Source organism: Labeo rohita, chromosome 7 (assembly GCF_022985175.1).
Source record: "Labeo rohita strain BAU-BD-2019 chromosome 7, IGBB_LRoh.1.0, whole genome shotgun sequence".
Lineage (NCBI taxonomy): Eukaryota > Metazoa > Chordata > Actinopteri > Cypriniformes > Cyprinidae > Labeo > Labeo rohita.
The window spans coordinates 34484859-34507949 of NC_066875.1; the positions used below are offsets into that span (position 1 = coordinate 34484859).

The window sequence follows — 23091 nt, forward strand, 5'->3', positions numbered from 1 at the left end:
AAATCAAAGTGCAGTAAACAGTAAAACTGTTTGCACAACAAACCAGTGTGTTCACAATTAAGATAATACATTAAAATACTATTGAACACACCAGTTTGCAATATCAAACAGCAAAACGAGACGTTTTGTACAGCTAAAAACAGCTGGAAGCAGATGATACTGGAAGCCAGACCCATAAATTGTACAAATGGCCTACTCTTATGGGACAAATAAGGTGGATAGGACTGTTTTTTTTAAGGGGGCACTGGACATGATTTCCTATTCATGTAAATACTGATATGCAAATCCTAATATGTGTCAGAATACAATTTTTAAAAATGAAGTACAGTGTTTCGGTAAATTCAGAGCTGATTTGACTTTTTGAACTTCCCTTGCCTCTCATATTATTAGTGGACTTCCTCCTCCCCTTCATTAGCCATCTATGTGAAGTGAAATTAGATTAAATTCAATGAGGGTGAGCGGAGTATGACTCGGTCACAAGTGTGTGTGTGTGTGTGTGTGTGTGTGTGTGTGTGTGTGAATGACAACTCTGTCTCGTGCAGTCATACACGTCTCCGTGGCTTCCTGTCAGCTGTTCTTTCTCACAGTGACCATCAGTGTATAATACAGTATTTTTCTCTTTATGCGTTTATAAACATTAGAAAACATTGCAAAACTGATCTCATATGAAGAATGTGAGACTTGTAAATATTGCTTATAAAATGCAGTTTCAAAACCACTTCATGAAAAGTCAGCATTCAACAACTGTATAAAGTCGCACGATTAAATAATTCTGCTGTCTATGAAAGCTTTTACAGCAAAGAGCAGCAGCAGCTGTTGTTGTTTGGCAGGCTGGCAGTATATGATCAGAGCGATATTCCAGACTGCCTTCTGACAAAAGACAGCTCAGCTCCAATGTCAGCCCGTCAACATTATAATTACAAGTGTAGCTCTGGAGACCTGGAGCAGAGCATTACCGGAAGGATGGGAAAGGAAACTGACGTCCTTTATGAGTTGAATTACCATAGATTAATGGAGATATAAATGCTCAGGTCTAAAAAGAAAAAAAATACACACTGTACTGAAGACTTTCAGTGGGAAAATTCATAATATACTGCATTCATAGTGGATTAATGCATCTAAAAAAGACAAGCTGACCATGAGTATCCATGTGTGTGGCAGCTGGGCAAGAATCTGGAAAGTCATGGACTTCTGAAAACAGGATGGAGCTCGGCGGGCAGGCCGGATGTGAAAGGGGCAAGCAGGTGGCAATGAACCCTCTATTGTTGAGGGAGAACCAAGGGTGGGCCGTGTCATTTAACACCTCATAGAAACACAGAAGAGAAACAGACCACCATGATGACCCCTTGAGGAAGACCAGAAACAGATTTGCAGAAGCAGAAGATATATGTTAAGACATATTTTTGTTTTTAATAATTTACTAATTACCTACAATGCAAATCATTCTGAATTAAAGCTTAAGTGTTGACCACCACTTTCAAGTTCACATTAACTAGAACAGATGTGCTACTGCCACCTAGTGAGGATCTGGCAGAAGTACATGATGGATAAAAACACTGAGAGCAAATAGGTTTGTTGAGTTATTTATTATAACACATTCAGCTTCAGAAAGGTACATGTAGTTACAATACTTCTATCGTTTCATAATTACTTGGTAGAGGACTGTATTCCCTGTATTAAAAAAAATAGGATTTTTTTGCAACATTAAAATAAGTGTACCTTTTATTAAGAACTCAAAGTTGTACATATGCAAAAGAACTATTACAGATGACAGAAAACACTGTTAGATTTTTCCCATTTATACTTGTCATAGCAAGTATACAATTAAAGTCATAGTGGTGCAAGAGAAAATCAGTTAAATTAGGATCAATGCAATCAAAAAAAAAATCAAGTCTGCAGTCAACTTTGGGGGGGGGTAATCATCATTTTGGTTCACATCATCAAGGAATAGCTTTATATTGTACTTCCTTACAAATATACTCAAGTTGAGCATGTAGAAAAGACACAATTTATCATCTGTACAAAAAAAGAAAACGTTGGACTCCCTAGACTTGTCAAACAACAAACCAACATGCAAATGAAATCTAAAATATATACACACTAATAAAAATAAACAAAAGCAACCTGAAACAACACTGATGTACAAACACGAATGATGGACTATAACACAGACAATTTTCTTATTCAGGACGTGCCACTAGGGCAGAGTGGGAACTGCCTCTACGTATACCACAAAATAAACACACGCTAAATATCTAAAGAAAAGTCCCTTGTTTTACCAAAAGCAGGCCTTTGTGGTTTTCTGTTGTCTATAAAGCATAAACCGAAGTTTAATAGGCTGTTAACTCATAGTTTGGGCTGCTACAATGAAGAAATATCAAAGCAAACAGACCAGGCTGGGTGTTAAAGAGTGTTGTTATATAAATAGACTATTCATGGGCTCCAGGTCTCGTCATACGCTTTTCATTAATTTATGTGGGCAGCTTTCATGTTCTACACTTCAGACTGTCATACAATGGGCTATTCAAACTGGACTAAAAAAAGATCTGATTAAATATCACAGGGGATAGTGTTATGGACATAGAGTGAAATCTCATGACTAAGGATAACCCTAAAGTTTATCTTTTGTATATACTGTAGAAAAAAAGGGAGATCTGTTGTTCCAAGTAAATAAGGAAGGACTGAATACATTTGTGTGCAAGTGTCCATGTTTCCTCCTCAGTACTTTGGCACTTTGGTGTAGTCCTCTTGGTGTACACTCTTGCAAAGGCCCATAGAAAGTATCATGCCAAGGAGCTGTGGGAAACAAACAATGGTTCTTCAGAAAACTGTTTTTTTAAAAGGTACAGTGTTGTCATTTGGTCGGCACCCTAAGACACAAAAGCTAAAAGGTACATATTTGTTTCTTATGTACCCCTAAATGGTACACGTGAGTACCTAAAGTGTATATAGGCCATTCTAGAGAATTGGTTCAAAAACGTATTTTTCCACAAATTTTGTATGTATGCAAATTGTGTAATATCCAGTGTACACATTTCTAGTAATTGTGCAGTTAATTCTGATTTTGTATTTTCAGAGAGTTTTGGAATATTTGTCCTTTCCCCAAATGTGTCACTACTGAAACACACTAATGTATAATTTAAGAAGAAGGGTTATATTGACCTATTAAGATTTTGCTTACATCTTCCTTGTAAATATATTTTTTTTCTATTTTATAGTTTCAGAGGTAAATCAATAACAATTACAATTTTTACAATACTTCAAGTGTGATTTATGAGATTTGTTGTATTCAGTGTTTCTATGTAAAAGGCAAAAAGTTTGATTCATTAGTTTAAATAAAGATTGAATCAAACACTATCATAACATTTTAGTTGATAATTTAGTATACTTTATTTCTGACAAAACCCATGTTTTGGTCGTGACAGCATATTTTGGTAGTGACAGTAATGTTTTGGTAGCAACCACATCACATTACAGAATTTTAACAGTGACAATTTTATAAGATAACACCCAAAAAAAAAAAAAAAACAAAGATGTCACTGAAACACCACCAAATGTTTTGGTTGTGGCTATTTTAGATACTTTTGAGCCTAGCTCAAAATTTAGCTAGTACAGTTCTGAACAGCTGTAATCAATGTTAATTAAATAACTCCCAAAAATGTTTAATTATAGAAAAATGACACTCTTTTAAGTTACACACAGATTTTTCATACTTTTGTTCACATTTACCTCAAAATGATGGGGCCTATCTACTCAGCAAGTAGCTATGAGAGAGAACGACACATAAATATTTCCTGATCATAAATGTAGGGTCTCAGCCAATGGACTAAAACAGAGACTGTTTTGGTAGTGACATGAAAATGTGGGACACATTTTTTTACATAAAGTTTCAGAATTTACAAAGAATATATAAAAAAGATATTTTTAAAAACAACAATGGAATAAATGCAAAAATTATTTCAGTATCATTTTCATAAGTTGTAATTTAGAGGTTAGGGTTTGGGACAGCCACCTCCCAATTGCAAGTACCCATTAAATGATGATTTTATATATATTAAGCTTACTGGTATTTGAAATATTATTGTGGGTTTAAATAGATAATAAAATGATCTTAGTAAACAACTAAGATTTGAATACTTAAATGCTTTTTAAATATGTTTTTTTGGTTGTGGGACAGCAGTCCTAGCAGTTTCTGTATCAATTCTGTAGTGTGGCCCATATATTAGTATTAAAAAGGTTCCGACTCAGTGACAGATTTGTTTTGTTTGTTTTCTTTCTTAGAGTCCACAGCACAACTTGATTAATAATAAACATCCCAACATTTCTTAGTAATGAAGAGGTGTATTGTTTATGCTGGGCGGAGGAGATACAACATACCTCAATGACAGCCACACCAAGGCAGATTCCCAAAATAATTCCGTAATTTGTGAAGAGCCAGCTCCCCACATTCTCCAGGCAGCCCTGATAAAGACAGAAAAATACTGTGTCATAACATCGCAACATTGTGTAGATTTATGCAACTCAAAATTCAGAAAAATGATGAAATGTAATTTTTCAGCCATCATCTTTCTCAGGCAGGTGTAATAAATTTGCCCACGGTGTTTGGTAAAATGATGTATTTATCTATCATGTCAAAGGATAGTCCACCCAAAAATAAAAATTCATCTTTTAAATTCATGTGTTTACTCACCATCATGTAATTCTAAACCTGTATGACTTCAGTGGAACAAAAGAGAAGATATTTTGAAGAATTCCAGTAAACCATTTCGATTCTCACTGATTTGCATATATTTTTTGGCAATACACTGGAAGTCAACAGCAATCAAAACTGCTTGTTTACTAACATTCTTCTTGAAAATCATAACTTCCACAGAAGGAGGAAAGTCATACAAGTTTGGAACCACATTTTCATATCGCTTTAATAACACTTTAAGAATTACACAAAGAACTAGGGTGAAATTGAGACTTATTTAACACATTAAAATGTTTAACATAACCAATATAACCCATACCGTCTCATAGATGGGCCAATCATTAGATGCGGCCTGACAGAAGCCACTATCAGCCACATTATCTGGTGGGAGGGAGGCATTGTGGCAGGAGCATGGGTACAATCCCAGCGAATTATTCTTTATGAAATGGTTGGCAACCCAGTCCTCATGTCCATTCCAGCCACAACACTGCATCTGAGACAGAGAATATATTCAACCCACATCTTAATCATTTATAATCACACCAACCCACTAATTCCTCATTAAAATGTGTGAAGTATTCTTGCTAATACACTTTTCCAGTGCAAAAAATTGATTTATGTAATTTGAGATGTCAATGGCATGTTTTAAATGTAAGCAAATGAACAGTCAACAGTCTCAACGTCTAAAAAGCTAAACTATCAACCCAACAAGCATTTCTACATTCCAGAGCTTGTACCTCCCACAGAAACCTTGTGGTTTTCATGCCAATACATTCAAATACATACAGTACATAGAATACACGTCTCTAGCCTGAATTAAAGACAATGTGTGAGTTATGCCCATTCTCAACTCACTGTTCTCTGGAGGTAGTCCCAGGCCTGCTCTGCGGTTTTGTTCTGTCCAGGGTAGTTCACCACAACTTGGGACACAATTTCGCTCGCCTCCTTCCTCAACTGCAATGAGAGTTAAGCGCGTCAGTGGTTTACTTTTCTAGCCCCAGGTATTTGACCTGAGATTCACTTTGCTGAGTGAGGAAACAGTTGTTACTAAGCTGCTAAAATGGAACAGAGTTCAAACACACTTGTCTCACACAAATCTTTTCCCATGAGAGAAGCATTTGTTTTGGAAGCAAATCTTCAACTGTATGCTCATCTTGTCTCCAAACCGGTTCGCATTTATGTCCGAGATGACAGCATCTATCATCTCCCTGCTCTAAATACTCTGTGATTTACTGTACTGTATATCCTGCTCAGATGCTTCCTATAGCGTCCACTGAGACAAGCGTGCAGAAGTGTTTGTGCCCATTCATCCTCATTCTGTCTAACTATCATGTGATTATTTTTCTCATAGGTCACCACGGTGAAGGTTTGTTAAACAACAGCAGCCTCAAATGTGTGTACTTTTTGGTATATGCGATAGGGGGCAGTGCATTTTCATTTTCAACCACTGATTCTCTTGACCTCTTTTCAAGCTGTTCCAGAAATCTAAACAAAACCTTCACGATGAAATCTAGCTGGCAAATGGAACACATGGAGATCTGACCTCAACTTTTCCAAAGCATTTTAACATGCATGCCAGTGTCTTGCCCTCAGAAATGTTCTGATGCCAGGCTTTAAGAGATGGTTGACCCATAAATAAACATTCTGTGATTATTTAATCACCCTCATTTTGTTCAAAACCTGTAGGACTTTATATCTTCTGTGAACTATCCCTTTACGGCAGCCACTCACCACATCCCGCTGGAAATAGATGAGAATAGCAGCAGCCACTTGAGCAAGGAGGATGAGCAATAGACAGGCGAAGTACTGTAGAGAGAGAAAAAGACAGTGGCTTCAGATATCACAGACTCATGTGGACGCCCACCACATATGTCAGTCTCACATATGTGCTGCACAGTCTGCACATATGTGCAACAGAAACGTAACAGCTGGTTCAGTCCAGTCTACCCAGGTTATGTGAAACGAAACCGCTCAGCACAGCAAATTTACACATGAGAGCAGAAGTTCCTTTTGTACTTTGAGTTTGCACGAGACAAAATGACATGTGATTTACAAAAACAAATTTAATTAGGAAAGATGTTAAAAATAGTACACTGATACATTTTTGTGTCTTACCAATCCAAGCAAACAGCGGATCTCATAGATGGCCCCCAGACAGCCCAAAAATCCCAGAAGCATGGAGAATGAGCCCACACCAATCAGAATATAAGAGACCACCTTCAGGACCATGGATGACTCCTCTGTTAGTGAGAAATACAAACACAATCTTGATTACAAAATAATCGTAACTGTGTTAATGAGCAGTGATTCAGTTATTTTCCACACTTTGGTGGCACTTTCTGTACATTAAAATTGGTCAGTTCAATAGTTAACATGAAAAAGCAATGAAAATACTTCGGCATTATTCATTAATATTGGTCAATGCTAATTTCTGGAAGCCCATTTCTGCCACTAAATAAAAATAATAATAAAAAAGGTAATTGCAAGTTTTTATCTCACAACTCTTTTGCTTTTTTTCGGGCAACTGCAATTCTAAAAAAAAAGTCAGAATTGCGAGATATAATAGATATATAGAATTGTATCATGTACACTGCCCTCCAAAAGTTTGGAAACACCCCTGGCAAACTGTGGTTTTGGACGATATCAGCATAAATCCTTATCTTTTTTGGTGCAAATACATTAAAGTAACTTGACATTATCATTGAAGACCAGCAATAATAATTTTCATTTTGATTACATACTAATGGCAATATATACATGTCAAAGTCAGACATGCCCCTTTGCCAGCTGTGATGCCTGATTACTGGTTTAAACTTGGCCCAGGTTTTTAAAAGATTTATGGGTCAGCACACCTTAATAGCTTCAACAATTGATTGCCAATGAAGTTTAGAATACAATGAATTTAGGCCCAGATTATGCAGAGCTGTCATAGCTGCTAATGGTGGATATTTTGATGAACTGAAAATGTAAGTTTTTTCTATGTATAAACTGTTTATGTAATAAAATATGTTTTCGTACTTTGTGTTGTCCCTTATCAGTGCAAAATTATCACAAATTTAAAAGGATTCATGCCAGTATTGTCCAAAACCCCACTTTTCTAGGGCGTTTCTAAACTTTTGGAGGGCAGTGTAATTCTGAGAAAAAAAGTCAGAATTGTAAGATACAGTTTCATAATAACCTTTTTTATTTTTTATTCGGTGGTGGAAACTGGCTTCCATAAATTGCTGTGGTCAGAATGACTTTTTTCTTCAAGAAATTAATATTTTTATCTTTTTTACAGAAGTAAAACCATCAAAAGTGACAGCAAAGGTTTTCACATTGTTTTATAACAATCTATCTGAAAAAATGCTGTTCTTTAGAACTTCCAATTCATCTAAAAATCCTAAAAAAAAAAATATCATGGTTCCACAAAAACACTAAGCAAAAAAACATTTTCAACATCAATAACAGGAAATGTTACTGAAGCATAAATCAGCATATTTTAATGATTTCTAAAAGATCATGTGACACTGAAGAATGAAGGACTGATTGCTGAAAATTCAGCTTTGCCATCATAGGAATAAATGACATTTTAAAACATTAAAATAAAAAAACAATTATATTAAATTGTAAAATTCTTTCAAAATACTACTTTTTGTTCTATATTTCTTTAAACGAACGCAGTTTTGGTGACCATAAGAGACTTGTAAATAATACCTTTAAACAGTAGAGTATATTTATAATCTTTCAAGTTAAATTAACATATGTTTACAAGAAACAATAACATATTTATAAATTAATATTAACCTAGATTAATAAATCATGTAACCTTATTTTAAAGTGTTACCAATACCTTTTGTATTTTGAGATTTACATTTAGCACAATCTAGCACAATTTAGCTTCAACTCTACCAAATAAAATGCACTACTGCACAATTTGCATGCCAAACACTAATTTTGGTCTCAAATACTCCAAGCCAGTAAATACAGTCTCGGGTTGTCCTCATGAATATCAATTGTGTAATGTTGAGATGGGGTTGGCAGGACTCCCTTGCAATCCTGACTGAGACATGACGGCCTATAGTACCAGGCGATGCTCACTGTACACCGTTGAACAGTTGGGTCAGACATTCTGTGGCTTCACCTCAAAGCAGCAGCACATTCTCCAACTGTGTCCTGGTCCTGCTTCAGTCAGGCTTTCATGCGTATTGACTGAAAAGCCTCTGTCATTTCACCCTACCTCAAAATACCTCAATGGCTCCCCAGCAAAAACAACATTACCACAGACAGCCTTGCAAACAATACCAGCGTCTGTGTGACTGTGGTTGCAGAGGATACAATGGCCCATCATGTGACCCGATGTAATCATCATTACGAAACCAAGCACTCAGATGAGATGACCATCTCAACCCTGATGATTACAGCATGCGTCAAAGCACAAATAACAGAATGAGTTAATCCTTTCACATGCTTGAGAAGGCACTGTCTACATCTTACATAATTCAGGCTATTTAGTAATTAATGATTAAGAGAGAACTGGATACTGGGAAACCCAGAAGCTGGAAACTGAGAACCAGTGGATTGCGTTTGGTAAGCAAACAAATCCAGCATCCTAGGGAACAATATGGAGTGAGTTATCTTGTTTGGAATCATTTCGGGCCATTCTGTTCATCGCGAAGAAATTCTCACAAGAAGCACAGCGGTTGGTTGTTCCGAAATGTTTAACTTAACACTTGGTAAACAGCTGTTAATGCAATTAAAAAAATAAAATCAGAGTTTTAAATTGGAAATACTGACATGAGGCTCATAATGCCATGTGGTAAATATTATCAAAATTCTCTGTCACCATAACAATCCCACAAACAATAGCAGAATGAAGGGCAAGACTTTTTCCTTAACAAAGCAAATGCCCTTTTAAGTTCAACCACTATTTTCAGCAGAAACCAAGTTCAAAGCATTTGGCTGAGGAAACCAGTTGCAATGAACGCAACGATTCATTTTCAATTATTCCATCCAGTGCACAAACCCCAAGAATGGGCAGTGACACTGCAAATAAAAGCATAAAACATGTGTCTGCGTTTCAGATTTGGATGTGTGGGCCTTTTGTAGCTTCAGTACTGTAAATCTCAAACCACCCCATGCTGTTGAAGTGCCTAATGGTGTCTAACGGAAACAGGAAAATCCTCTAGGGATCAGTTGAGCCAGTGAAGGCCACTGGCATTTGGATTAGGAAAACAATGATGTTCAGAAAACTTTTTTTTTTTTTTTTTTTTTTTTTTTTTTTTACGATGGGCTCACTGTTTGCATGCATGGCTGGGAGTTCCAACAAACAGCGAGTAGCTGCTGTGGACTGCAGGAATGTGTCTGTCAGATGAATTATGACGTGCAAAGGAGGAATACGAGAGGTTGACAGATTCACTGCTGTGGGTATCGTGCTATGGTGTGAGCCTGCACTTTTTAAAATCAGTTTTCTGCTCTGAACAATCAATCAAACCGAAAACTTTTTTTACAGCGTAGCCACTCAGACTGGGTTCAAGTCTTGGGTCAGGCACACTACATTTTGCAAGACAACCTTTAAAATGCTCTGACCCTTTCCAAGTCAACTACTGTAATGTTTCCGTAAATCTGAGAACTGTCAGTGCGCTTTGAGCAGTGTTCATGTTCACACAACCTTATGTTACAGACTAAAATCAATTCAGCCATGTCATATTTACTGATTTTAGCTTTTTAAAGAAATAATTACTTTTATTCAGAAAAGATGCATTAAAGGAATAGTTCACCTGAAAAAATGAAAATTCTGTCATTAATTAATAATTAATAATTAATAGTAAGGACATTGATAAAATAGTCCATGTGACACCAGTGGTTCAACGTAATATTATGAAGCTATGAGAATACTTTTTGTGTGCAAAAAAAGTACAATACTGACTTTATTCAACAATTTCTTATCTTCTGTGTCAGTCTTCGCTACACATTCAGGAGAGTACCACAAAGTTGTTATTTTTGCTTTCATTTTTGCTTTCTTTGCACACAGAAAGTATTCCCGTAGCTTCATAAAATTACGGTTGTAGCACTGATGTCACATGGACTTTTTTAATGATGTCTTACTACCTTTCTGAGCCTTGAATGTGTTAGTTGTGTTGCGGTCTATGCAGGGTCAGAAAGTTCTCGGATTTCATCAAAAATATCCTAATTTGTGAAGATGAAGTCTGGTGGGTCTGGAATGACATAAGAGTGAGTAATTAATGACAGAATTTTCATTTTGGGTGAACTAGCCCTTTAAAAAACAGATTCAAGTAATTCTGAGAAATAAAATGTATTACATTTTCTACAAAAATATAATGCAGCACAACTGTTTTCAATGCTGATAATAATAAGAAATGTTTCTTGAGCAGCAAATCAGCATATTAGAATGATTTCTGATGAATGATTTCTCTTTTGACAAATACAATGCAGGGCAACAACTCCATAAATGAAGTAATGTCCTAAAATTCAAGATATTGGTGAAAAAAAATGCCCCTGTATGTGTTTTGTCTCATATTTATATATATCACATATCACACAATATCACACGGGCAGCAAAAGCAATATGACACTAGTGCTGATTTTGTCCCAAACTTAAATGTGATTTTATACAACAGTTCAGTAAATAAGAAGTTTATATTGTTTTATATTTTAAACACAATATTATGTGTTTTTAATCAATTTTGCAGAGAACATATTACCTTTGAAGCCATAACAGAATTGTTGCACGTGTCCGAGCAACACAGCGGTGTTTAGTTTCTGAATGATTCCGTGTTTTGAATGAATCGTGTGAATCAATGATTCCAAGGCCCATTCATAAAGAGAGCCATTTACTTTGTGCATGAATGAATCAGCTGTTTGAATGAATCAAATCAAATGAGTGAATGTCGTATCAAACCTTTCTTTTGTAGAACGTGAAAGTATTTTGAAGACTGTTGGCAACAAAGCTGTTTTGGTTACCATGACTTTCATAATATGAACAAAAAATACTGAGATGTTTCTCATATTACCTTCTTTTATGTGCCATAGGCCTGAATGTAATAAATGTAATGTTGAATCAAAATATTTCTTTCTAAAGCTACAATTTGTAATGTGTACTTGATACTTTCTCATTTAACAAGCTAAAAATAGCTTTAAATAATCTTCTGTGGGTATTTTCACAGTCAAATTTATTTTGCACTCGACATATTATGTAATTATTTAGATTAAAAGTTTTAATCGACTGACAGCCATAGTGTATATAAATACACACACATATATGTATATATTTAAAAATATATATTTGTATGTATTTGTATGTACACACTTGGATATAATATATATTATATATAAATATAAATATTTTTCTTATAAATCTAACATTTTTCCTTATTATATACATGTATGTGAGTGTATTTATATATACATAATAAACATACACAGTAAACACACACATATAGTATGTAAACATAAACTTTTATATTGAATCGATTAATCGCGACTAATCGTTTTGCAACTCTAAAAAATCTTCCCGTTTCCAAACTTTCGAACTGTAGTATAGATTAAGACCACATGGAATTAAGTGACAGAGGCAGACAGAGAGTCATTCTTTTCCCTCCTTGTATATACTTGCTCACTAGTGTTAATTTGTTCTTTCCAATGACTAATGCAACGAGAGGCTTGATCTGAGCATTGACGTGATGCATGCTAATGAGACAGTCGCTAAAAGAGCCCTGTGTGGCAGCGAGGGAGCACCTGCAGACTGCCTCAGACGTGCTATGTCACACACAGGCCCTGCCTGGCTCGCGCACAGAGCCGTGGACTCAATAGCTGATCCGGAGCCAGCTGTGAACATGTAGCTCCGGCCTGCTTGGCAATGGCCTCTGGGATGGAAAACAGATCAGACGTGTGTAGGGGGGAGGGGTGATGAAAAAGACAGAGCCCATCATGGACAATCTGTCCAAAAAGCCTGAATCATGCACTTTAAGACAAGACTAACAGTGATCGTCAAACAAAATAAAACGAGAGACAGATGGCCCCTGTAAAAGTGGGTCTGAGTCACTGGCGCATAAGCCCAGGAGGTTTTATTCAAAGGTAGAACGGGATAAAACTTCACTAATGAGAACATAAAAAGACAAGACCGACGACCAGCACTTCTCATCACTTCCTCTGGATTTTACTACAACCAACTAACAGCAAAGGAACTCTCCCATGGGGCATTACATAGCCTTTTAGATTCATGTGAACGCATTTCAAACCATCTCAGAGAAAATGGCCAGGAAAGTATATTTAGGTTATTAGGAACATAATTTTCCTGCTTGTTCGCCTGCGTGATGTTTCACGGTTGCACACATTTTATGCAGACACTTACGCAACACCGCAATGAGGCTCTGATTGTCTAGGAGGATCCACAGTCCAAATCCCATAATTGTAGCTCCGAAGATCTGTAGAGAGACAAAAAGGAATAGACAGGGGGCAGAGGAAGAGAGAGGAAAGAAAAAAGAAGGAGAGAATCAATCATGTGCTGCAGGACAGGAGGGGAACGAGGGGCCCCACATTTCAGTTTACAAGCTGCAACTTGTTCACTCCAAATCTCTTGGACAGAGCTAAAGATGGAAACTCTAGTATTAATGTGTTCCCTGAAAGACAGGAAGGTTGTGTGCTTGTGTGTGCGAGCATGCAACAAACACACTAATCCTGGCCCGTAGGAAGCTATGAACTGTTCCCTGATCTCTAACTGTGGGGTTCCAGACTCGTTCTGCTTTGCTCTCAGCTCACATCTGGGACTGATTGAGCCGTGCTTCTGCGTGGCAGTGGCAGGAGGGGAGGGGGAGCGCAGCGGATGTTCAATGAGTTCAAGAACACCACAGCCTTATCCCACTCGGACAAGCGTTCCGTTACCACTGCTTATGTCTAACACCAGGGCACGTGCTGGGGTGCATGATTTAGGGGTGCATGCTGGAGGCTCTGATATGATCACAGTGAAGTTTGCTCCTCGATTTCACTTTAAAGGGGACATACAATGAAAATCAGACTTTTTCAGTGTTTAAGTGCTTTAATTAGGTCTCCAGTGCATCTACCAACTTAAAAAAATGTGAAAAAGGACAATTTAGCAACTTTGTTTTGGTAAGCCTTTGGAAAACAAGCCGCTAAGATTTTGCTCCTCCCGTGACGTAGAAAGGGGATATTATTATAATATTACCGCCCCTTAATCTGCACGTTTCCAAACACAGAGGAATTCTTTAAACTGTGTTTTCGCAATCTACAATGGTGTACCAGTTTTAACGCCATGGCGAAAGTTTGAGGAAAGCATGCTAACTGTTCTTTCGCTGGCTGCACAGATGAGCACAGGAAATGATTTAGAGTCACTGCCTCAGAGCAGGCAAGAAAGTATTTATTTATTTACTAAATATTACTGCTTCCACACAGATCTAATATAAACATGCGATTTCTTTCCCAGCTGTTTACCGTCACAGACATAACCGACTGTTTTTGTAACTTGTTTTTACCAAACTTGACAGTTTAAGCGCAATACAAAACTGAAAGAGAACTTAGTTTAGTACTCACATGCCGTGCGACAGCTGCTTTCTGTGTGCGTGCGTTTAGAAAAAACGCATTAGAAGTTTAAACTAATATTGCTTTAAAGCGCATGATTTCAGTGCGATAGATGTGATAATCAAAACAAAACAGACGTTTTTTGGCAGAGTATCTGAGGTATGAGCTGTAAACGCACAGCTCTATTCTGAAAAAGGGGGCGTGGAGCAGCAGCTAATTTGCATTTAAAGAGACATGCACGAAAACAGCGTGTTTCTGCTTCCACTCAAAATAGGTATTTTCAAAATTAGATAATAAATGATCTGTGGCGTATTTTGAGCTGGGGAAACCTGAGACTTATATTACATATTGTAAAAAGGAGCATAATAGGTCTCCTTTAAGTATACTGGGGCGTTAATTTGTCAAAATGCAACTTTAGAAATAATGTGGAAAAAACAGTGTTGAAGGCAAACCCAGCAACACTTCTTGATGGATTCTTTTATTTAAATCAAACCAATGTATTTCAGCACACAGCTCTTTGTTACTTGCTACTCTCTCTTTCTCTAATGTGTTTCAGTTCTGTGTAACAGTCTAATGTAAACTTTGTGTACTGCAAATATTGTGGGCTATTATAATAATGTGTTTGTGTCATTCCTTATTTCTAAATTCTTCTAAATAATAAAAAAAACGCTATTCTAATAATTTAACTGAACACACCAATTTCACCAATATAAGACCTTCCTCTCATAATGTTGTTGTCATATATTTGACTTGCCTAAACATTTTCCTGGGCTCATTTAAACATGTATTTAAGTGTACAAGGTCGGGTTACAAATGGTTGAAATTAATCTTTGGGCTCTTCCTGCGCTCTTTGAGCCTAAGCACCCAGGCCTGCAGAGAATAAACTTGGATCAGAGATTTTATGTTTTTTCCTACATGGAACAAACCCAAGGATGACAAGGGAGAGCAGGCTGTTTCTCTCTGAGATGGAGAAGAGTAAACTGTCTGGGTAACAAATGGCAAACACTTCATCTGGAAGATAACTAGCGTGCATTCTTGTGACTGAGAGATGCAAGACCGCTATAACGCACCTACAACTAATAAACACGTGTTGTTTTTCATCAACTGGAAGACCTTAAACAGTATTGACTTATTTATACGAATGTGAGCCCTGGTTCGGTAAATATCAGTGTAAAAGAAAAGTAGGACATGAGTGAGCTAAAAAGCATAATTTATAAAAAGAAACAGGCTTGGAAAAAGGTTCATGAGAAAACCTGCCAAAAACAGTTTGCTCATACCAACTGCAGTAACATTATAAAGTTCAAATGCAGGTATATCATTACAACATTACAACATTAACCTTAATGTGTTCAAAACTAACATAAATGAACAACAGTGTATTTAAAAATTAACATTAACATAAATTACTACATGCTGTAAAACAGTAGTTATTTGTTAGGTCGTGATTATTAATGCATGAAATAATGTTAACAAATTGAACCGTAGTATAAAGTGTTACACTTAATGCTTACATTCTGTTTGTGTACTAGCTCAAATGATTCAAATAACTGAACTTGCATTAAAAAAGTGAAACTTACAAAGAAGATTAAGTTGAAGAGAAACAGGAAGTACTTGGTCGCAGCGATGCACCCTTTCCCCATTTTGTTGACCTGCACAAACCCAAAACAGCGAAACAGAAATAATTAAGGATCAGTTTATATGATACATGACACAGATTAAGAGAAATTGCAAATGTTTGATTCTGTGAAATGAACAGACGCTGTAAGGATTACAGTAACTTTTTTTGTAGGATTAGTGATGGGAGCTAAATAGAAAAAAAAAAACTGAATTTGTAAACAAAGGTGTGCCATTTTCATCATGCACACATATTAATATATCTGTTCGCTACAGTTTAAATATTCAATACCGCCTCGCTTTCAGACAGAGCATGCCGTCCTCGTCAGATAAATCTATGGAGTACACAGATCTAAATTCCACAGAATAGGTCAATATTCTCCTCTGGACTGCGTGATGGCTGTTGCCACAGTTTTTTGACGATGACCCACATTCCCACATCATTAATAGGTTAGTATTATACAGGCTTCTCATGCTATTTGTGGGCCTGTTGGTGTGCTGCATGGCACACTTCGGCACACCAATGACCTCAGAGAGGGCGAAAGAATTGTGAATGATGATAAGCAGATATAGAGCAACACCACAAAACAGATCAGGCTACAGATAGAGAAAACACTATTGCTGGAGCCATTTATAGACAAACACAAGAGGTCATTCAAAGCTTTCTTACAGTGGAGATGAATGGATGGACTTTCATCCCACTCAGAGATACTATACAAGAGATACTACATTTAAAGAGCCTCTTCAACCCTTGCTAATTGTTTTACAGCAAAATTTAATTACTGAACATCACATTTGACTGGAGGGTATCATTATATAACCGGAAGAGCAGCACTGCATTTTATGGGTACATATACTGTTCAAAGATACATAAACTGTATCTTTATGATGCACATTTTTTGTTGTTGATATCCAAAAACTCTGGAAGGAACTAATACTTTTATTCAGCAAGGATGCATTAAACTGTTAAAAAAGGAAAGAGTAAAGACTTTTATAATATTACAAAAGACTTCTATTTTAAGTAAATGCTGTTCTTCAAACTTTCTATTCATCAAAGAATCCTAAAAAGCAGCACAACTGTATCAACATTGATAATAATAACACGTTTTCTATTAGATTGATTATTCTATTAGTAATGGCTGCTAACATCACAGGAATAAATTACATTTCAGTATCTATAAACCAGTGCTGGTTTGAATGGTAAACCGGTTTAAATTATGCAAACGGTATGATTTTTTAAAAAAAACAAAAGGTTACTGGAGATTACTGTTAAATGCATACACTTCTGACTAATGGTTGGAAAACCTTTAGATCTATTATTAACACACAACTAATTATTTAACTGGGCAAATAAACTAACTGTTAACAAAACGTTAACAGAAGCCAGAGACACTAAAGATGAATGCAAAGAAGAGAAAATACTGTAGCAGGCAGAGCAAAACTCGCTGTTCATGATGCTTGAAATATAGGAAGAAAACTGAACTGAGGTTGAAGGGTTTATATGTTTAGATGGTATTTTCTTTTCATCTTGCCTCTATATAATGCATATTAATGTAGTATTTAGAAATGAAGAGCTTCTTTGTTTACAAAGGAACCAAAGAAAAACTGTATCACTGCTGTTTCATAAGCGCCACCTGCTGTCATTGAATGAATTTGCATCCTCATTTAGCCTGTCCGCTGTTTTTGTTTTGTTCAGATATGTTTTCTGTAGCATAATATCACAAAGCCAAGGTCAGACCATTCTGTTTTTTCTTTAGATTTTTAAATTATACAATTAATTCACATCAAAATCTGCTTGTGCATCGGCGCTGATAGCCTTGCTGACAGCGCGCTGACATACAGCGCCACCGCGCTACGGGCATCCCGAGTTCAAATCCCAGTTCGAGGACCTTTCCCAATCCTGCGCCCTTCTCTCTCTCCCACTTCGCTTCTCTCAGCTATGATCTGTCTTATCGTAATAAAGGCCAAAAATAAATCTTAAAAAAAAATAAAAACTGCTCATTCTACATGTAGCATGTTTGTTTGGATCTTTTGGATTTTACTGTATTTTTGAACAAAGAAATGCAACCTTAGTGAACATGAGAGACCAGTGATGGGAATAACGGCGTTATAAATAAATGGCATTACTAATGGCATTACTTTTGTCAGTAACAATTAATCAAACATAGGACTATAGGACCTGCAAATCTGCACATCGCATTGCATTCTTCTTCTGAGTTAAATTCTGGCTTATTCCTCTCAGTGCGTCATCTTCCAGAAGCGAAATGTACCCGAACTGAACTTGATGAATGTTCACGTTTGTTTACGGAGGTGATGTGGGCGTTTGCCTACATGTCCACGCGTCTCACGTGGATGTTTAACATCTGAAAAGTGGAGCGGCTCATGAGCATGATTACATTAGAGATAATGAGTTTAGACAGGAAAACTGGAGTTCGCATTGGCGTCATACAAATTAATTTATCAGAGAATATTTGTTTTCAGCGTGACTTACTTTATTTAAAATTAGACATTTCAAGCTTTCTATGCATATATCTCATGTCTGTAAGGTGGGTATTCGCTGAGATTCAGGTAGTTTGCAGCAGAGACCGCACCCTGTTTTTGCTTTATTGTACAAAAGTACATTTTTTGTTGTTATTATACAATATTATAGACCCTTCGCAGTTTTAAACGATACCTTACTCTTATCTGTACAATCAAAATACGCGGGATGTACGCAGGATGTTTTTCATGAAGCAACCCCAATAACGTGATATTTAGCCCTTGGAAGGTGTCTCTCGCATTTTCCCACAGCAACATTAAAATAGTGTAGATTAGATTAATGTTTTATTCACTTAACATACATAATATTGGGGGCATTCAAGTTATTTGACATATTTGAACATTTTTTTAAAAAAAGAGCACAATAGTCACTTTCCCTGGTAATAAGTTACTTTTACGATGATGTAACTCGGTTGCTAACTCAGTTAGTATTCGTGAGAAGTAACTAGTAACTATAACTAATTACTTTTTTTTAAAATAACATGCCTAACACTTGTAAAAGATTAGCCCCAAAGTAAGTCTACAGAAATAGAGGGATAAAAGTGGATAAAAAAAGCCAAAATATCCCATAAGCCAATGTCTGTCCACAGAGTTTCTTTTCTGGTCTTTTTGAAGTTACGTAACAGAAAGAAAAGCATTTTATTCAAATTTCACAAGGAAACTTACATGAACTTCTAGTTTTTAATCAGTTCATGAAGAACTATTCTCATGAGAAAGGAATACAATTTAAAACATTTTTAACTAGCTTTTTTCAATTTAGTTTTAGAGAGAGAAGCACAGTACTGCTGAGCAGTACAACCAGCTCAATTAAAAATCTCTCATATTTTTCTACCATGGGAGAGATTATGTTTTTTTCAGACGCTGATATGTCCCGTGCAACAGAAGTCTGTGGAATCAAATTACCTGCACTTCCTCATTCTGTAGAGTGAAACAAGGCCTTATTTTTACCTTGAGTGAATTTCCTAATGTCTGTACCACGTCCTACGTGAGACATAAACAGAAAGCGGTTGTAAACAAATTCAACCTTGATAAAAGTACTGTTGTGCTTCCGATCAGGGTCAGCATTGAGCTGATGTACCACATATGAAGGTCACAGCTATTATGTCTACACGCATGTAACTTATCCAACCTCAGATAAAAAGTGTGTCACAATGCACTAAAATTTGAATCAGGCCAGCACACCACCACAGGGAGAGACATGGCAATGTATATTAACAGGACCTGCTTATCAGTAGAAGTTTATCTTATCTCTTTCTTTGCTGAAATTGCTTTAGCAGCAAAATAACCTTAAATCACCTGAAAATCTAAGCAAAGCTTGCGAAATGAGTACGGCCACTTTGAGAGTATCTTAAAGCAATTACAATTATCCTTTGAGGAGAGGTAGGCTCAGCCCTCATTCTGAAGTTCATCAGCATTCAGCTCATCTACCCAGTGTACACTGGGGCTCTAGTTCACACCCCACTCTCCAACCACCCTCCCCCAAGCCTCACAGAGATAGAACCAGCTTTGATTTCCCACCACCACAATGGCAGCTTTCAGCCACGCTTTTCAAATCGAACAAAAGCAGAAACTCCACACACTCAGGAGCCCACTGTAGCCTTAAAGTTACCACCAAACCAATGACATCCCTAGAGGGGCGGCAAGTTTAACGTCCAAAGTAAACATACAAGTGCATGAGTGTTATGCAATCTATTACTAAAAGCACAAACATCTTTGCCAATTAAAAAAGGATGCTTTGTATAATGTGACTAAGCTTCATTGCATTTGGTTAAGCTATAAAATAAAGCCTAAAGCTGATGATTCAAGGCCTTTGTCACTTCCAAGACAACTTCATTTGAACTTGTGCATGCCAAACAGGTTGCTACGGCAACCATCAAGCGGGCTGGCATGAAGGGGTGCAGAGTGTCCCCTCTTGAGAGACTAAACAGTCTCACACTCCTCACAGCATGTGGAAAAAAGAAAAGTGAAACCCCCAATAAGGGGAAGCCCACTGGGGCCAATGGCCTTGTCTATCCACAGTTACTTCAGGCAGAAACAAGGCGTACATTCATTAGGACGGTTAATCTCTCCACCTGAACACAAAGACCAGCTTGATGCCACCAGTCGTGTTAAAGTGGGCTGCGCAAGTAGCTACTAAAATGGCACGGAGAGGTTACTAAAGTTGACTAGTTGTACAATGAAGGATGACTACGGTTGAATGATGACTATGGTTTATAAAGACAATAATCATCCACCTATCAATGGAATGCAGGCAAACTGGAACTGTAAAGTAAAAAGAAAGTGTTATTGTTTAGAAGTTGCTCTAGCGATACTCAGATTTGTTATGTTTCATCTTGTCAACTTTATCTCAGATGCATATCCTAATACTAACGGTGAAATAAATCAAACTCAGAAGAGATAATTGTTGACATACAGTAAGTGTATGGAGCTATAAAAATAATGTAGACAGCATAAACCAGACCATTTGGTTAAATGACTTAAAAAAACTGACTTAATATCTGGTTTCTATTCGTCTTAATTTATTCTTAGTGCTGTTTAGGAGATACAGATAGAGTTTGCCTCTGCTAATACAATAAAATGGTTAAAATTGTAAAGGTATTTTAAAATGTAATGAATTCATGCACTTTGCTTGTGCACATACATTTGACTGTAAATGAAATCATAAATGAATCAGTATAACATATTACTGTTAGAAGGCTGTTAATGCATTATTGATGCATTATTATTTGTGACTTAGGTTACTGACTGATCCAATGTAAAGGGATAGTTTACCCAAAATCTAAATTCTGTCATCATAAGTAAATGTGTCGAGTTGTTTCAAACCTGTATGAACATCTTTCTGGTACACAAAAGAGGATATTTGAAAGAATACTGGTAAACCAAAAAGTCTGTGGTCACCACAGACATCCACTGGGATGTCAGTGGAGATCAACAATGGTTTGGTTACCCACATTCTTCAAAATCTCTCTTTTTTTTTTAATTGTCAACATAAGAATCTCATACAGGTTTGAAATCACTTAAGGGTGAGTAAATGATGACACAATTCGAAATTTGGGGGTCATAATCATACAGTCTGATTTGGCAAAGACAGACTCAAACTACACAGTTTTAGTGCCAATTAAATTCCTTTTTGACTCCAAACAGAAAAGGTCTATTTCAATTCACTTGCCAAATCACTTACAGTTGTAAACCGACCTGACCTACATTCAACAGAGCTCATATTACAGTTCATAACCAGTAAAGAATTAAACCATCCTCACAAAGAGAGCTCCCTAAAAAAACTTTAAAAGTGGAAAAACACAGACTTTGTGAAGGCGTGGAAAACAGGCTTTTTTATAACACTAAACAAAACTAACAAGTAAATTATTTTGAGGACTATGAGAAATATTGTAAACTCTCCTTATCCTGATAAAAACAGCTCAAGGGTCAAATTTTCATAAACTGAAAGCAAAATCATGACAGTGAGTGGGAGAATAAACAACTCTTGACACGTTTTGATAATGTTTTATAGAAGTAAATTATGAACAGGAAATTGTCCAAACTACAAAACTGAAATAAAGTTATAGGACAGTTGCACAAGCGACAATTGTAAACTCTGTTCATAATTACTGCAGTAATACCCAAACTATACTGACTGTAAATCTGTTACACATGACACACCAAAAGAATAAAACTGCCTGTGATATAAAACATTTGCGAAGAAATGCAGAGACACGATCTAACTGACCAACTCATGACTATCTTTCTATTTAAACTTTTCATTTCATTCAGTTTCGCGTCGTCTGCTGTTTTGTAGGTATAGCCAAAGGAAATATTCAAAATGAGACATACAACATTCGTTACATAAAAGGTTGTGTTTTCAAAAAATACTCACGTTTAGTGTCGGGATGGGAAAATGAGAAAAGTACAATAGATGTCAGCTGCGCGTCTCGTCCAGCGTTAATGAGTGTAGCGCGAGTGAGCAGCCTGGACTCCGGAGTTGTAAGATAAAGGCTGCTCTTCTTATAATCTCCACCAAGTGGCTGTTGTTGATATTACATCCTCAGCATCTGGTTTTTTTCTAGTTATTGTTGACACTTTAATCTCACACGTCAGACATCTTCTTAGCATAGGTAGTTCCCCTTTTTAGTAGCAACTGCAGATTGTATGTGCATGTTTGCTGACTCTTTGCAAAGAATAAATCATACAATGACAAGACGACTCAATACCTTTCTTTCAGTTTCAATCAAGAATATTTCCACGACACTATCTAACAGGCTTTACACTCGAAGTCGTCTATGAGAAAGCTAAGCATTCATTTAAAGAGTTCCATGTGCTGAAATGTGAATACAAACGTGTTGCATGTAAAAGCATAACTTACAGCATGTGGGAGGAAAATAAAAGTGAAAGCTTCAACAGAGGGTAAACCCTGTTACCTGAGCTAGTAGCATGCACTTTAAAAACAGTTGAGCTGGACCATTAATATCTACATTACAAATCTGCTCATCACTCGCAGCTGTCATCAAAGACCAAAACTGAAAGTACAAGATGCATTCAAGATAGCACGTAGGTGGAAGAAAACTGAAATCCCCTAAAACCACAAGTAGCTACTTGTCAGAAACAAGCAGCTCATTCGGGACAGTTGAACTTCGGTATGCAAATATATGTTTAGGCTATTCAATTTCCATATATGAAAAATATCGTCACATTAAGTAAAACATTTATGAAAC

The 23091-nt window shown here is 36.6% G+C and overlaps 1 protein-coding gene across 1 annotated transcript; it reads right to left on the reverse strand.

The window, feature by feature from the left end:
- Positions 1-1567: 1567 nt before the first annotated feature.
- On the reverse strand, positions 1568-22403 carry cd82a (CD82 molecule a). The gene is made up of 9 exons (XM_051115401.1): positions 22257-22403; positions 15808-15879; positions 13047-13119; positions 6809-6933; positions 6425-6499; positions 5549-5647; positions 5013-5186; positions 4378-4461; positions 1568-2796 (listed from the first exon to the last, which is right to left on the reverse strand). The coding sequence occupies exons 2-9, from the start codon at positions 15868-15870 to the stop codon at positions 2719-2721; spliced, it is 771 nt and encodes a 256-aa protein (XP_050971358.1). The 5' UTR covers positions 15871-15879; positions 22257-22403; the 3' UTR covers positions 1568-2718.
- Between the last annotated feature and the right edge of the window lie 688 nt (positions 22404-23091).